The sequence below is a fragment of the Danio rerio genome, chromosome 16 (assembly GCF_052040795.2).
Source record: "Danio rerio strain M-AB ecotype USA chromosome 16, GRCz13ab, whole genome shotgun sequence".
NCBI lineage: Eukaryota > Metazoa > Chordata > Actinopteri > Cypriniformes > Danionidae > Danio > Danio rerio.
This window is the reverse complement of record NC_141036.1, coordinates 13,396,937-13,415,316: the sequence shown is the minus strand read 5'-3', so window position 1 is coordinate 13,415,316 and position 18,380 is coordinate 13,396,937. Positions and strand designations below refer to the sequence as shown.

General features: G+C 33.5%; 1 protein-coding gene and 1 long non-coding RNA gene across 5 annotated transcripts in view; one reads left to right on the top strand and one right to left on the bottom strand.

The window, feature by feature from the left end:
• prkcg (protein kinase C, gamma) overlaps nucleotides 1–18,380 on the top strand; it is a 97,372-nt gene that overhangs the window by 9,462 nt on the left and 69,530 nt on the right. For all 4 annotated transcript variants that reach the window (XR_015511134.1, XR_015511135.1, XR_015511136.1 and 1 more), the window contains exon 3: nucleotides 18,315–18,346. Coding sequence is in view for 1 of the 4 variants with exons in the window: in XM_087286763.1 (XP_087142889.1) it covers nucleotides 18,315–18,346 (32 nt within the window). In the remaining 3 variants the exon portion in view is untranslated. The remainder of the gene's footprint in view (nucleotides 1–18,314; nucleotides 18,347–18,380) is intronic.
• Nucleotides 405–4,061, bottom strand: LOC147840192 (uncharacterized). The gene is made up of 5 exons (XR_015511147.1): nucleotides 3,955–4,061; nucleotides 3,187–3,375; nucleotides 2,744–2,902; nucleotides 2,122–2,217; nucleotides 405–1,386 (listed from the first exon to the last, which is right to left on the bottom strand). It is a non-coding gene; the product is annotated as an uncharacterized LOC147840192 (long non-coding RNA).

The following is an 18,380-nucleotide window of genomic DNA, read 5'->3' as shown; positions in this document are numbered from 1 at the left end:
TTAAAATAATAAGGCAACCTATCACACACAGCTTTTTGAGTTAACTAAGTCGACTTAAAATATTTTGTTGAATTCCTTGTTTAACCAACAACATATTTTTGTTTGCTGAACAAATATTATCATGTTTACTCAACAAGATCTTTTGTTTGCTGAACAAAAATTTTCACGTTTATTCAACAAGATCTTTTGTTTACTGAACAAAAATGATCATGTTTACTCAACAAGATCTTTTGTTTGCTGAACAAAAATTTTCACGTTTATTCAACAAGATCTTTTGTTTACTGAACAAAAATGATCATGTTTACCCAACAAGATTTTTTTAGTTTACTGAACAAAATAAAACAAACTGATTCATTATGCATTTACTATTAATTTTTAGGATTCAAATTAAATACACAAGAATAGTCAATTCACTTTTTTTATTTTTAACTGTGTTCAGATCACAATCCAAAACATTTGCATACAAAATCAGCATTTGACATTAGCCGTGTTCAGCATTGGGCTAGTTTGTACACAACTAGTACTGAATGTTTCCAGATTTGAAAAGATTGTACACTGCCTCAACATAAAATAACTGGCAACCTTACTAAAACCAAGCTATTAGTGTGTCCAAACACTCAAACCAGGTGAATATACAATCATCTAATCAGAGTAAACCCTAAAAGCCACTCCATTCAAACAGTCTTTAAAGTGTACTGCACTTTTGTCAACAAAGTACATCAAGTCCAAAAACAGACCTCAAAACATTCAAACAGTGGCACAGTAGGAAGTGCTTTCGCCTCCCACCAAGGTCGCTGGTTCGAGTCTCAGCTGGGTCAGTTGCCGTTACTGTGTGGAGTTTGAATGTTCTCCCTGCGTTCACGTGGGTTTCCTTTGGGTTCTCCGGTTTCCCCCACAGTCCAAAGACGTGTGGCACAGGTGAATTGGGTAGGCTAAAATTGTCCATAGTGTATGTGTGAATGAGTGTGTATGGATGTTTTCCAGAGATGGGTTGCAGCCGGAAGGGCATCCGCTGCGTAAAACAAGTTCATTGCGCTGTGGCGACCCCAGATTAATAAAGGGACTAAGCCGAAAAGAAAATGAATGAATGAATGAACTGAACTCTCGCAGATCATGTGCCACCAACCTCCATAAAACATGCTGAATCACTTAAAAAGTATATTTGAGTTCTTTTGGGTGTTCCATATTCAGTCTATACAAGAGGCTGAACAAGTAAGCGAAGGCTGCAGGCAGATGTGTGATATCCTGAAGTACTATGGCCTCCTCCAAGATTTTAGCGAGGTTCATCACATATTGCAGGGATGCAGAAGTGCCATTATCATCTTCCACCACAGTGAAGATTCCAATCCTTTAATCTCTGGTGCTGTGGTCTTCAGGGTCCGTGTCCTTATAGGAGATTAAGTAATGGGAAAATTAATTGATGTGTAATATTAATTACTACTTATTAATGTTATTACTATTATGCAAAGAAAATAAAAACATGTAATACTTTCATACATACAAACAGTAACACTTTGAATAGTCTATAATATATAATAATTGAACAATATATTGACAACTTTTTAATATTTAGCAATTTTTTCAACTTTTATTTTACATAAAATTGCAAAGATTTACTTTTATTTGATACAGTTTTAATTGTGAAAGTTGTTTATTGTCCTGTTTAGAATATAACTGAGCCTTTAACTGTCATTCATAAGGGATTTATAAAGCATAAATAGTCCTCAATTTAGATTAGATCACAACTGGATGAAGTTAAGCTCATAAAGCATATACTAACATACAAAGTAACTATTATTACATACCTTAATATTAGGATATTTAAATGTTAATTTGAATAGTTTATTAATCGTGTACTTAAGCATTCAGAATGATCTTAAAAACACCAACTATTCTTAAATAACTGGTTTGTAAATAATGCAATACTTAAATTAGTAATACAAATGAATCATTAAAGTTAAAAAAATACAATCATTGAGCACTTCATGTAGAGTTATGCTTAACAGAAAATAAATTAATTATTCGCTAATACTAAATAAATTATTTATAGCGTGCAGCTATTATAAGTGTTACCAAGCAGACTAATAAATGTAGAATAGGGTATGAAAATGGGTAACTTACCAGACATATCTTGAGAAAGCAAGCAGAATTTTTACGAAGAAAAATTGGCAATCCCTCAAGAGCTGCTCTTTCTCGATCGGTGACAATATCAGTGACCTAAAGGAAAGTCATTTACAAAGGGTGTTTTACAATCTTATTGTTTTGTAAGTAAAAATGTACTTAGTACATTTAAATGAGCATAGTATTTTATTCATGCTGTTGAAAAAACACATGGCTTTATTTTTAAAAAAGAATTTTGTGGTTTCCATACAATGGAATTTGATAATGGTTGTGTTGGCAAATTTAGAAAAATGTTTAGTTTCATGTGACAATTACTTTGAGTTAAAAACTACAGCTATTATTTTCTATTTTCCTCTTTGAATGTATTCATTTGAAATGGTCACTCAAAACAAGTGAAACATCTGTTATTTATCTTACTTCCATCTCACAATCAAAACACAACTTGACACAATTAAAATTAATGCAAAAGGGCTGGACAATTAAATTGTTGCAATTACGTTTTACTAGACTGTATTACCTGAGCATGAAATTCATGCTTTTGTGTTTGACAGGACAAAATATGTTGCACATGTTAAAAACATCAGACGGGTGTATAAGAAAAAAAAAAAATCTTAATGAGTACCTGCTCATCCATCTTGTTTAAAGTTGTATCCATCTCTGGACCCATTGAATCCCTTCTTTTTCTGTAGAGTTTCAGGAGAGGTGCTGTATATTTATCAAGTCACTCGATTAACTGTCTCAGGAGATCTACATTACAGATCTGAGAAAACTCTTTGCAGATCTACAATATACAAAAAAAAACATACATATTAATATTTACACATAATATATATATATATATATATATATATATATATATATATATATATATATATATATATATATATATATATATATATATATATATTTGTAAATGTAAATATTTGTAAATGTAAATATTTAAATGTTCAAATGCTGAATACAGATGTATTTTGAATTACCTATAATAATAATGTTGTTTGTTATTTTTAGCATTATCATTACTACCTTGAATGAAACCAAAGCAATTGCAATATAGTGACTTACCTCTTCCTTAAAGTCCAGGTTATCTCTCTCTAATTTCTTCCTGGCTAAATCTCAACAACTTCTTTTGGGCAAAGAGAAAAGGTTTCTTGCATCTGCTGGTGAATGACCGTCAAATTTCACTGATGATAGCAAGTCTCACCTCCTCAAGGAAATCTTGCATTGAATTATGTCATTGTCAATATTTCAGTCCTTTTGAGCAAAAAGAAAGAAAAATATATATTTAGCCCTTTACATTTTTTATGTAAATAAAAGCTAGCTGACTGTTAAAGCAAGTTGGTCTGAATATGATAGACATTTAGTCAAGCTAACTAATATACAAGCAAATCAAGCAATGAATTACATGAAAATCACACGATTTTCACACAAATTACACAGTTAAACACGTCACCGTTTGTTCCACTGGCTCTGGTTCGAAGGGAAAAAAGGTTATGATGTGCGCAATGCTGACAGCAATCTAGATAAACAGGACATAATGTTATATTCGTTTTAGCAAGGAAATTTGACTTGGATACCTGATCTGGTATGTTATATGATACTCATTGTATTAATCGTGAGTTATTAAAGCAAATGACTCGATTGAAATCGCTATTTGTTTCAAATACATTCACTCAAAACTTTTATTGATGTAAATAGCCAAAACCAAGTGCACGAAACAAGTAACTCACGGCTAAATTATAACAAATAGTTCCGTATTAGGATACACGCGAACATCAAAGCCAACATATCAAATAATATAACGTTAGATGACAACAAAAAAGACATACATACCTATGATTTAGTGATGTGATGTTGTGCGCCGAGGCTTCGAAGCATGTATCAAAAAACGATACATCTCGCAGTGAAGCAGTGTACCGGAGCTTGATTCGTTTTGCCATCATCACGTGATCAGTGACGTCCGAAGCTTCATTTTCGCCTTTACCCACGTGACTGCTTCGAATTTTGATTCAAAGGTTTAAACACCCTCATAGTAAAGTGTATAGCTAGAGAATTGGCGTCTATTACATACATTTGTTTCAAAGCACTGCACCAGTCTCAAACACCAGTAATTAAACTAAACTACAATAGTATTTTTTAGTAAAAAGGTTTTGAACAATACTAAAGTGTATTAGCGTATTTTTTTATGACTATCTTTAAAGAAAACCACCGCATATCGTAGTATATAGAGTTGTAGTATATATGTAGTTGACAGAGAGCATCTGGTGAATGCAACCCTGAAGCATCATTCATATAGCGTCCTCCTAGAGCTCTCGTCTCCTAATCAGGAATCGCTGATTCGATCCCTGCTTGGAGCGGGACTAATAGTATTATGATAAACTTTTGAATACCTTGGATTTTACTACAATCATCAGTTGTGTAATGTAATATATCTTGTGTAAAAACTACAGTAATTGAGTAATTTGTTTATATTGCTGTTTTTGTATTACTACATGAATGAGTTGGTCAGTTGTGAACATTTGACATTATGGCAACACAGTGCTTTCCCACACTTTCACCAGAGGAGGTCCTCATCGAGCTCTGATTTAGAAAGCTTCGAGTAACGAACCTTTTTCCGATACAATTGAGTCGAGTGCTTCACTGGTTTAGAAAGCTTCATTTCACCATCACTACTATGATTTAGCAGAAACGTCGTTGGCCTGCTCTTAACCGCTCTATCACGGTCTCTCACATCATTAATACACTGGTAAAATAGATCGGGCAGTCAGATGGGTAGCACATCGCACAAAAAAACATGTATACAATTATATATAATCGATTATGAAAACGATTGACACGTAGCTCCGCAGAAAGAAAGATGGTTCGTTTTGTCACGCGCACGAGACAGGTACCCCCTGCAGTGAGCTATGGAAGTAAATTGCGCATGCGCCAGAAGCTTATAAGGCGCATGCGCCAACAAGAAGGGCACGCATCAACGCAAAACTAAGAATTTTGTATTAGTTCAACGAAATATTTTAAGTTTTTCACATTGAAGCACCATATTTGTTGAACAAACTAACTATTATTTGTCAGCATTTCCAATGAAAATATTTAAATTCATTTAACTTATTAATCTTTGTTCAGAGGACTTTTTGAAAGTTGGCGTTTTTACAGTGCATTCCATCTTACTGATCCAGGCCAGTCAGCATGGATTCACTTTAATTTTCCATAGAAGCGATAACTTTTTGCAACTATTTGGAATGCAACACAAATGTGCCGTCATTGCTTTGTTAAAGCTAGTGTATCGAAATCAGCAATATGAACAATTATTAGATATTTCAGTTTTTAAAATAACAGAAAAAAAGAAATAAGAGTGTTTCTGCATAGCTGGACATGAAGAAACTGTCAGTCAGGAAACAGAATGGTGACATCAGTGAATACTTTTTGGTCAGATAACTTTTTACAAATGTGCCGCACTCATGTAGAAATATAACTGAAACCACATCTGACTGTTCTTAGAACAATTCAACACAAAAGGGCTTTAATGTCCAGAGTTGTGATTATTTTCAGTGATAAATGATTATGCTGAGCTTAATCAGAACTCAACATTCACCAAATGACTTCAACCCACAATCAGAATCACCATCAGTCATGGCATTTAGTGTCTCTAATACCTGTTTGGCATCCATAAATCAGCTTCCTTTATTCACTGTGACTAAAATTGATAACCAGATAATTTCAGTAGATAAAAAGGCATTGACAACATGGAACACCGAAACATCCTAAACAAAAATAAAGGCACTAAATAGATCAATTTGACCTGCAGGTGAAACTGTGAAATTATAGGTGTAAATGACCTGTTTTTATTCTGGTAATATCTAAACAAGAAGGTTGTGAATATATCAAAATTGAAGACATAGTTCACCCAAAAAGTTGTTTAAAAATTTGTTCTCCATTTATTTACACTCAAGTGGTTCTAAATAATCATTAATTATTTTTTTTCTGTTAATTATAAAACAAAATATTCTGATGAAAGGTGATGCGGTGGTGCAATGGGTAGCATGTTTGCCTCACAGGAAGAAGGTCGCTGGTTCGAGCCTCGACTGGGTCAGTTGGCATTTCTGTGTGGAGTTTGCATATTCTCTCCGTGTTCACGTGGGTTTCCTCCAGGTGCTCCGGTTTCCCCCACAAGTCCAAAGATGTGGTGTAGGTGAATTGGGTGAGCAAAATTGTCCTTAGTGAATGTGTGTGAATAAGTGTGTATAGATGTTTCCCAGTGATGGGTTGCTGCTTGAAGGGCATCCGCTGCGTAAAACATTTGCTGGATAAGTTGGCGGTTCATTCCGCTGTGGCCACCCTAGATTAATAAAGGGACTAAAGTGAAAAGAAAATGAATAAATGAATATTCTGAAGAATGTTAGGGAGAAAAGCAGCCACTGTAGAAACAAAAAATACCAACGATATCATTGGGTGTTTTTTTCCTAAAATACATCATTATAACTTTCCATAAACTGCATGAAAACCTAGATTTCGTCACTGGCAATTTTCAGCCTTCACAGGTTTAGAATTTCCTGCTCACCTGTAACAAAACCTGCCGAAAACAGACCACTCTATGCAGGTGTGAAATGGGCTGTATGTATATATATATATATGTATATATATATATATATATATATATATATATATATATATATATATATATATATATATATATATATATATATATATATATATTCACAGTGCCCCTGGAAAGTATTCTCAGCGCTTCACTTTTTCCACATTTTTTTATTTTACTTATGTTACAGCCTTTTTCTAAAATGCATTAAATTCATTTAAGTCCTCAAAATTCCACACACAATACCCCTTAATGTCGATCTGAACAAAATATATATACTTTTAATTGTTGCAAATTTATTAAAAATATTAAACCTGAAAAATCACTTGTACATAAGTATTCACAGACTTTGATGTAAAGCTCTAAATTGAGCTTCAAGTACATTCTGCTTCCACTGATCATTCTTGAGATGTTTCAGCAGCTTAATTGGTGTTCACCTGTGGTAAATTCAGTTGATTGTACATGATTTGAAAAGAAATACACCTGTCTATATATGGTCCCAGGGTTGACAGTGCATGTCAAAGCACAAACCAAGCATGAAGACAAAGGAAATAGTAGTTGATGCCAAAGGTGGATCAACAAAGTATTTAGCAAAGGCAGGCGAACTCCAATTAGGCTGGTGAAACATCTTTAGAACGATGAGTGAAAACAGACTGTACCTGAGCTCAATTGAGAGCTTCACAGCAAAGGTTGTGAATACTTATGTACATGTGGTTTTTCAGTTTTTTTTTTTATTTTAATAAATTTGCAACAATTTCAAAAAAGTATTTTGTTCACATTGTCATTATGGTGTATTGTGAATAGAATTTAGATAAAATACATTAATTTAATCCATTTTTAATTAATGTATCAATTATGCAACATAAAAAAATTAAGTATAACAATACAATTTTTAGTAGTGCAAATATGAATGTGCATCATGGCTAAAAAAATGTTGTGCTGCCTCAGGGTTGTAGTTTGTTGGAGGCATTCTGTGTTCAACAGAAAAAAATGAAATTACAAGAAGAAGATGAGTAAATGATGACATATTTTTCGATGAATAAAAAAAAAGCCAATGACTGGAAGACTTGGATATTTTATTGAACACCTGTTATGTACATTTGAATAACAGACACGGGTTAGTTTTACACCAAGGGGGTTCTAATGTTAACTCTTCTGCTGGACACATCAATAATTTCACTCACCTTATACTGTTGTTGCTGCAAACCAATGCTTTTGAATCATTAACTTTTACACTGCACTGCGTTTATATATTGGTTGAATCCTAAAAATGCCCATTCATGTCATAGCTCAGTCTCTGTGCAGAACTGACCTCGTCTTGTGTTTTATATTTCGAAGCCACTACAAGCTTGAATAAAATTATCCCAAAATAGGGTGACCAGACGTCCTGCTTTTTCTGGAGCAGTCCCATATTTCATCTCTGTTTTCACATATATTATGAAAAAAAATTGTGTTTGTCCCATATTTCACAATCACTGAGCACTGGTTGGCTTTTGTCACACAAAAATAGCTGAATCGATGAAAGCCAATCATGTCATAGTTGATTTTGACAGATAAAATTACCATCCAGTCACATTTTCAAATTGATCAAGTTGCAGTTAGCGAAGACAGGAGCTGTGTCATCCAGGTTCAATTCCATTGTCAGTCATTAACAGCACAAAGGTGGTGAATTCGGATGTAATTTATGCTGCATCCCAGTTTGCAAAATATCCATTTCAAAATAGGATTCAAAAATAGAATTATATGTTTCAAATGATAGTATGTTAAAATTAATATGGGATGGCTTACTAATTCTGGTTGAAATTTAAAATGCAGATCTGGAATGTGTTTCCCAAAAAACAACATAACTCATGGCTGGAACTATCATAGTACGATGCATTGTTTGAGAAAAATTGATGTAGTGATGAGTGTTTTCCAAAGCCGCTAGTTTCTCTGTTTCTCTGATAGTTTCTCTGTTGCAGATCTGTTGTTTGAACCAAGTTAGTTTTAACATAAAAAGTCCATAACCATGCTCTAAACATGGTGGAATACCTACTTTAGAGAAAAAACCCTTAATGATTTGTGCAAAATATAGTTTTACATGTACACATATTTAAAAAATTCAATATAAGTTTTGGTAAAAACATGCACTCCTTTTCCATACTAATCGAAATATATGTAACCTTCACATATAGGGCCTATAAATGTTTCTTTTACAAATATTATTGGGAATATTTCATATAAAAGTACTAAGTTTTCGACTCTCAGCAACTACACCCCTCGCTGCTGGAATCAGCTACCAGAAATGATCAGATGTGCTCCAACATTAGGCACGTTCAAATCAAGACTGAAAACACATCTGTTTAACTGTGCCTTTACTGAATGAGCACTGTGCTATGTCCGACAGATCACGCTAATATGTTTTCTCTTATTTTATATTGTTTTATAACCTGTCTCAAGCACTTTGAATCGCCACTGTGCAGGCACGTGCACACATAGGGCTCAACCTGTGCAGTGCACATGCCCTTTTTAGTCTTGGATAGAAAGTGCCCTTCCAAAATGATCAAAAGTGCCCCCGCGACCTTCGGTCCCGCCCTTTAGTAGGCGCGCAACAACACCGCTCTTGAGTACGCGCGCAACTCAATTTATCCAGCTTGTTTTTACGTAACGGATGCCCTTTCAACCGCAACCCATCTCTGGGAAGCATCCACATCCACACTCATTCATAGTTATACACTAAGTCCAATTTAGCCTACCCAATTCACCTGTACCGCATGTCTTTAGACTGTGGGGGAAACCGGAGCCCCTGGAAGAAACCCAAGCGAACGCAGGGAGAACATGCAAACTCCACACAGAAACACCAACTGACCAAGCTGAGGCTCGAACCAGCGACCTCCATGCTATGAGGCGACAGCACTACCTACAGCACTAATGCCACTGTGTTGCCTATTGTTATTTATTATTATTATTATTATTATTATTATTATATTTATTATTATTATTATTGTTATTGTTATTGTTATTGTTATTATTATTGGCAGCACAGTGATGCAGTGGGTACTGCTCTCGCCTCACAGCAAGAAGGTCACTGGTTCAAGCCTTAGCTGGGACAGTTGGCATTTCTGTGTGGACTAAGCCGAACAGAAAATGAATGAATGAATGAATTATTATTATTATTATTATTATTATTATTATTATTATTATTATTATTATTATTATTATTATTATTATTATTATTGTTGTTGTTATTATTATTATGCAGTAGTAGTAGTAGTAGTAGTAGTAGTATATTGTTTATTTATTTATTTTTTTTTTTAAAGTCTACTTTTCCAATTTGACACATTCAAACGACTGCAGAAATGCTCTAATAGGCCCATGTCTTCTATACTGTAGTATAGATACATTTCTTAATAAATAACCTACTATAAATTATGTATGTATGCTATATATATATATATATATATATATATATATATATATATATATATATATATATATATATATATATATATATATACATACACATACACACATTCAAATTATATATTCATATTTATATATAATATATATTCAAATTATATAGCATACATTATATATATATATATATATATATATATATATATATATATATATATATATATATATATATATATATATATATATATATATATATATATTTATATTTATTTTATTTATTTATTTATTTTTTCACAAGTTTTGGAGACATAACATAGCCTAAAATTCTGCTTTTAAATAATAGGTCACCTTTAGCTTTCGTCATGAGCCACGGCTGTGTTCAAAAAGGCATAAATGTTTCAAAATGCTCTATGAAGGGAGCACAATTGTATGAAGATCACTAGAACTGAACTTTAAAAAAAATACAAGCAAATTACACCTAAGAGACATGACTTTAATGTTTTTTTTATTACTACAAGTTCAAATGTTAAAATGTTCTAAAAAATAGGGCATAGGGGGAATAACTGGGAATGGAACAACACCAGAAACTAGGCATCTAACTAAACCTCTAGAGGTGTAGTTGCAAATGTACAAGTTTGCGATGCAGTTTGGGAATGTTCGTTGGAACGACGAATTTGGAAAATGCCAAATCCACAAACTATCTTTGTAATGACGGAACTTGCGACCTTAGTTAGCTTATGATGGTTTTCGGAAACGCACCCCTTGTCATACTCTAATGACTAATATTACACATATTGGATGTAAATTAGATTAGAACTACAAGTGATAATAAACTACAAACGTGGCAGATGCATTTTACCGACAGTTATGTGGACAGTTTGAGAGTTTGGTTATGATGTGGTAAAGAAAAGCTTAATGTATAATTATCAATTATAAGACTCATAATATCAGCTGTAACAATGTGAACGCTCATAACGACGTATTTAGTTATTAACTTTTGAATACATAATTATGCAAACAACTGAGGAAATTTGTCTGCATTAAAGACTTGTGAATGTGGACTCCATTACTGTAGGAAATTAAATATGAAGGAAATATGGATGATATGACAAGATGATTGACAGGGCATGTAACTAAGCAACTGAACCGTCCGTCAATGAAGCAGTAGTATGTCCCAAAGCTTGCATAATCTTCTGTTACACACTCAAAATACATACCTTTTCTTCACAAAGAAACTGCATACTTTTAGAGTGTAGTATAAGCGAATTGGGATGCAGCATCACTGTAGTAGTAGCAAGGTACACTCACCGGCCATTTTATTAGGTACGCCTTACTAATACTAGGTGGGACACCCTTTTGTCTTCAGAACTGCCTTAATCCTTTGTGGCATAGATTCAATAAGATACTGGAAACATTGCTCAGAGATTTTGGTTCATATTGACATGATAGCATCACGCAGTTGCTGCAGATTTGTCGGCTGCACATTCATGATGCGAATCTCCTGTTCCAACACATCACAAAACTGCTCTATTAGATTGAGCACTTTGACTGTGGAGGCCATTTTAGTACAGGAAACTCCTTGTCATGTTCAAGTAACCAGTCTGAGATCATTCACACTTTTTTGACACGGCACATTATCCTGCTGGAAGTAGCCATCAGAAGATGGGTACACTGTGGTCATAAAGAGATGGACATGGTTAGCAACATGATCAGTGATGCTCAGTTGGTACTAATGGGCTCAAAGTGTGCCAAGCAAATATCCCCCACACAATTACACCACCACCAGCAGCTTAATCAGTGATACACGGAAGGATGGATCCATGCTTTCATGTTGTTGGCACCAAATTCTGACAATACCATCGGAATATTGCAACATAAATCGAGACTCATCACACCAGGCAACGTTTTTCCAATCTTCTATTGTGCAATTTTGGTGAGCCTGTGCGAACTGTAGCCTCAGTTTCCTGTTCTTAGCTGACAGGAGTGACACCTGTGTGGTCTTCTGCTGCTGTAGCACATCCACCTCAAGGATGAACGTGTTTTGCGTTCATATATGCTCTTCTGCATACCTCAAAATGAGTGGTTATTTAAGTTACTGTTGCCTTTCTATCAGCTGAAACCATTCTCTGTAAACCCTAGAGATGGTTGTGTGTGAAAATCCCAGCAGATCAGCAGTTTCTGAAATACTTAGACCAGCCTGTCTGGCACTAACAACTATGCCACGTTCAATGTCACTTAAATCATCATTCTGAGGCTCAGTTTGAAATGCAGCAGCTCACCTTGACCATGTCTACATACCTAAATGCATTGAGTTGCTGTCATGTGATTGGCTAGTTAAAAATTTGCTTTAACAAGCAGTTGGACAGGTGTACCCTATAAAGTGTCCAGTGAATGTATGATAAATGAAACAGTACAGCTTATAATGAGATGCATCATGTCTCAAGTAATCACCGAATAGGTGTTTCAGCCACAGAAGGAAGTCATTAAAACCTATTGAAAACTGTATGTCTCATCATAATACGTTATCATGCTGCCTTTACATGCAAGCCATTCGGTAATCAAACTCGTTATACATCCGATATATGAAGTATAGACATATATGGGCACCCTAGCTAAAAACACTTTAACACCAAAGCATTATTATTAATAAACCTACTATTCTTATCATTAGCAGTGCATGATATATTGTCAATCACATCAGTATCAGCTGAGGAATGCTTATTTTAATATTATCATTATCAACCTTATAAGAAAATAAATTATTGGCTGAAAATTATTATTTCTACATTAAAAATGAATGAATTAATTTTAATATTTATATTTTTTGTAGTTTTTTTTGTAATCAGGATCAGGAAATATATAAATATATGTATATATATATATGATTTCTGTAATTTGTATTTGTATTTTAATTTCTATAAATTATTGGTGTATGGCCAGCATGTTAATATCTGTGCATCCCTAATTATTATGATTTTAATATTATTTATTATATAATAGGATATTAAAGATTTTTTAATGTATTTATTTTTTAATGTATAAATTAATGTATATAATGTCTTTAACCCTTTGTCACCGACTCGGTCCCGGTCATTCCCCTCGCTGGCCAGCAGAGGCTGCCATCTCCGGACTTTTAGCATTACATCATCCATCTACACTGATTGCGCATACACCTTATCTGAATCTTGTTAACGACCCACGTACCTCATATAAGCCGCACTCAAACACTCAGTCAGTGCGAAGTCTTGTTCAGCCCCGGCCAGCATTACTGAGCGTTATATCCAGCCTGATCTCTTTTGTACGACTCCAGCCTGTCTCTTACTTTGCTTCGCCTTCTGCCTGCCCTCGACCCACGCCTGATATACAGACTCTGATTCTCGCTGCCTGCCCTCGACCCAAGCCTGATACACGGACTCTGATTCTCGCTGCCTGCCTTTGACCAAAGCCTGATACACGGACTCTGATTCACGCCCACTGCTCTCTACTCATGCCTGGTAACTCACTCTGTGTCTGTTCACCGTCATTCTTGATACCATTACTACTACTGTGGATGTGTGTGTGCACCTAGGTGCATATTGTGTGTTTGAGTGAAGTTGTGATTAATAAATACTGCATAATGGATCCCTCCGTGTCAGTCTCCTCGTTACACCCTTTGACTGCTCTACCAAATCGTAGACCATGTTTTGGCTGTTTTAAATAATGTAATTTAATGAATGACTGTTTTAAATAATGGTTTACACATGTTAAATTAGAATCTGAAAAACAAATATGGCATACTTCAAAAATAAAGATTTAATTTAGTATTTAATTTTATTTTAGTTTGTTTTTAAATAAATTGGTCTTACACTTCATATTTTTCATAGTATGTGTATTAATTTTGGTATCTTTACCATGAACCGACATAATAACCTTTTAGTTTTGGTTGATATTTTAGATTTAGACTTTTTTTCTTTTCTTGGTGGGGAAGTTATTAGGTTAACGCTCATTATGGCTGAATTGATTTTTAGCAAAGCACACAGACACACAAATAGACATTAGCATTTAATAAGCTTTTTATGTGTGTAAAATAGTTCAGTAAATTTTGATATTCTAGGGCAGAAACCAAAATAAGACACCTCATCAGTGACCCATATGCTGTTGTTAATTACTTAAATAAGTGAATTTATTCATAAACATTTATATCTGTTTATTATAAAACAAGATGATTAACTGTAAACAGCATTTATAGTGATCACCCACATGAGTGAGCAGAAGAAGGCCATCCCGCATGTGTGTTACATGATCACACTGTTCTCCGTTTCCTCCATGCCTCATAAAACCCAGGCCCAGAGGGGCTTCTTAAATTATGCAGTTCTCTCGGTTTGAGCTGCCATTTAACCACAAGCTCCACAGAGCCTGCATGGCACTGAGTCCAGCCATATGGCCCATGCGTTATACCCGCTCTTATACCGCATGTTCATTAATACAGCTCAAACAGCTTCTGATGGATGCATCTGTTCCTCTTTCTGTGCTTTCATTGCAATTCACTGTGATTTAAATTTATTATTATTTTTTATTATAATTGATCGTTTTGCTTAATTCAAACAAATCTAGTCTGCAATTTTATGCCACGAATATATGATTTTATTGTTGAGTAGGGACAAAGCATTAAAAGAGGAAAAAGTTTGTAATGTAATACAAGAACTCATGTGCTTATTTACTGTATATTATATTATATTATATTATATTATATTATATTATATTATATTGTATTTGGCGGCACAGTGGCTTAGTAGTTAGCATTGTTGCCGACTGTATACTCTAAAAATGTGTATAAACAATAAACTAAATTTGCCATAGTGTATTAGTGTGTCTGTGAATGAGTGTATATGGGTGTTTCCCACTACTGAGTTGCGGCTGGAATGGAATCCGCTGCATAAACATATGCTGAAATATATGGTGATTCATTTCGCTGTTGCAACCTCTGAAATAGAGACTAAGCAGAAGGAAAATGAATGAATTATTATATTATATTATATTATATTATATTATATTATATTATATTATATTATATTAAATTATATTATATTATATTATATTATATTATATTATATTATATTATATTATATTATATTATATTATATTATATTATATATTTTTCACCAATAATAAAAACACATTGATGTCATATTTTACATGCATTTATTAGATTATTAACATAGCACTGAAAAAATCTTTTTTTGTATTTTATTATTGGTGATCAGTGGTGGAACGAGCAGTAAAAGTACCATTACTTGTCCAAAAATGTAGTGGAAGTAAAGTAAAAGTATCTGATGTAAATATTATTCAAATTATGAGTAAAACATTGTCCTTTTAAAACTCTTTTACTCAAGAGTATTGAGTTGTGAGTATTGAGTATTATGCTGGGAAAGGTTGATGCATTTACATGCAGTTTCGACAGAGATGTGTAAGCTTAACTTAATTCTGTAATGCAATAAGTGATCTTCTTATGCGTTCCTTCCTTCCATTTTTTGCTTATTCTGTCCTTCATTCATTTGTTCGTTCGTTCCTTCCTTCATTCATTTGTTCTCTCCTTCATTCCTTCCTTCCTTTCTTCATTCAATCACTCACTTATTTGTTCGTTCATACTTTTGTTTCTTGCTTTATTTGATCTTTTGTTTCGTTTCTTCCTTCCTTCCTTTCTTCCTTCCTTCCTTCTTTTGTTCGTTTGTTCATTCTTTCCTTCCTTCCTTCCTTCCTTTGTTCAGTCCTTCCTTAGAATCTTTCCTTTATTCATTTGGTCCTTCCTTTGTTAGTTCAGTCCTTCCTCTCTTCCTTTGGCCCTTCCTTCGATTCTTTATTCATTCCATTTAGTGATTGTTTAAGGCTGTTTGGATTTCAGTCATCATACAGTCGACATCCTTCATTTTTCATCAGTGACAAGCAGTCTATAAGCAGTCTCTTGGTCATTGCGTGTAAAGACTTTCGTTTGCTGCATTTATAAAGGGCCCATTTCTTGAGGTTGTTCAGTAGGATGTAATTTACTTTCTATGTGCAATTTTTTATTTCACAGGAATCGCAGAAGAGATTTTACTTTAGCCAATCACCATAGACAAGAAAGAATTAAAGTAGTGATTCAATTTGAATGAAAATAATAGGAGTAAAAGTACAGATACAGCACTAAAAACGTACTTAAATGTGCTTCATGTAAATGGTAAAGTAAAAGTACACATTTTTAAAACTAATTATCAAATTACAATCCCTGAGAAAAACTACTCAATTACAATAATTGGAGTATTTGCAATTTGTTACTTCACATCACTGTTGATGATGTACTTTTAAAATTGAACTCAATTTTATTTATGTTAAGAGTGATTTATATATTTGAATAGCACATAAAAGACTGATCCAGTTGAATCTATAATTCTAACATAAATCAATAGACTATTAATACTATATTATGTTAGAATGTGAACACAAATTGACATTGAAACTGATATATTTAATGTGATGCATGTTTGTCATTCATATATTAATGAAACTCTTAATAATGAAACAAACATTAGATGACACTTAACATATAATAAGTATTGCTTTTGTTTGCTATTTTTAACTAAACAAATTTAATTTAACTGTAAATATATCTCTTAATTAACTTATTTATGCTGATCCTAAGAAATGTTTAACAGATTACGGAAATTCAAATTTTTATTTTTATTTTTTTTAATTTTTTTTACATATTTACATTTGATTTGCTTAGAATCAGCAGAATGAATATAGTTAAAATATGGTTATATAAGGAACAAACAGTAATCACCCAGTTATGAGATTTACATATAGATTTTTTATTGTGATTATATAAACCTTGTTATCGAGTATAGAAATATACAGCAATATTAACACTTTAGTTTGGGTTACAGTTCATGTTATTAACAAATGATTAACTCACACTAACTTAATAAATTAATTAAACCAATAAGCTGTTTATTAATAGTAAGGTAAAAGTTGGGTTTAAGTTATATGTAGGATTAGGGAGGTAGAACAAGATTAAACTACTAATCAACAATTAATATCTTAATACAACTTTTTCATTTAGTGGCTAATTCGTATGAATTCGTATGATCTAATTCGTACATTTCAGTACGTTTTGCTCATCCTCCAATGAGGGTTGGGTTTAGGGGTGGAGTTAGGTGCCACACCTCCTTTTTAAAATTGTAAACTTTCGTAAGACTGAACTCATACGAATTAGCCACTAAACTGGCAAAATGTAAAATACTTATGTTTTCTCGTGAGATCAGGCTGCTTAATAATAGGTAAAAAGACAGTAGTTAATAGCATGAATTGTAACCTAAACTAAAGTGTTAATTTTACTGTATTTTTCAATACTCTATAACAAGGTTTATAATTGCGATAAAAAACTCAATAATGTTTTTCTCAAAACTGGGTGGTTATTGTTTGTTCCTTATATAACCATATTTTAACCACATTCATTCTGCTGATTCTAAATTCTTATGTTTCATTCATTGTGTGACTGAAAAAAATGTTTTACAATACGTTTACTGGTTTATTTATTATAAAATTGCATAAAAAATACGTTAATCTTAAATGTAGACCTACATTTCAATTTTATTTTAATTCAGGTCAGTTTGACCATTGTTTTTGACATTGAAACGTCTGTGAGTGTGGTCATATTGACCCAATCTAACCTTGCAGTACATAAATCTCAACTGAATCCTATTAAGTGGAGTCCTCTTTTCCCCCCTCTCTCTCTTTCTCTTTGTCCTTCTCCTGTCTCAGTCTATATTTCTGAGTATATGTTGATGTTGACGGCTCAGCCTTCTCGAATCCTTTCGACTGGTCTGAAGGGCTCTCTTAAAGATGTGTTTCAGAGCTGATCAGACCTAAAGTGTTGGGTGTCAAAGTATCATATTTTAGCACTTGGGGGATTTATGCTAAGTTGCGTTTTGCATGGCAAATATATCAGGAGTGGAGCAACCTGTTATTATGGTGAGCTGAAGAGCACTTAAATTGCCCGTCGGATGAGGATTTCTTGAAATTACCTTATCTGTCATGGCCTCAGCGGCTTATGTCTTCTGTTTGCCCTCTGTACTGATCCACACACACTACACTAGAGAGCTTCACAATCTGCTCTTTGCTCAAATCTGTGCAATTGCAAACAATGTATTTAGACAGCATAATGTGAGCTGTTGTTTATGTTTTACAGGGGGATCGGAAAGCAAGGATTCCAGTGTCAAGGTAATTACTTTAAATGTGACACACATTTAACCAT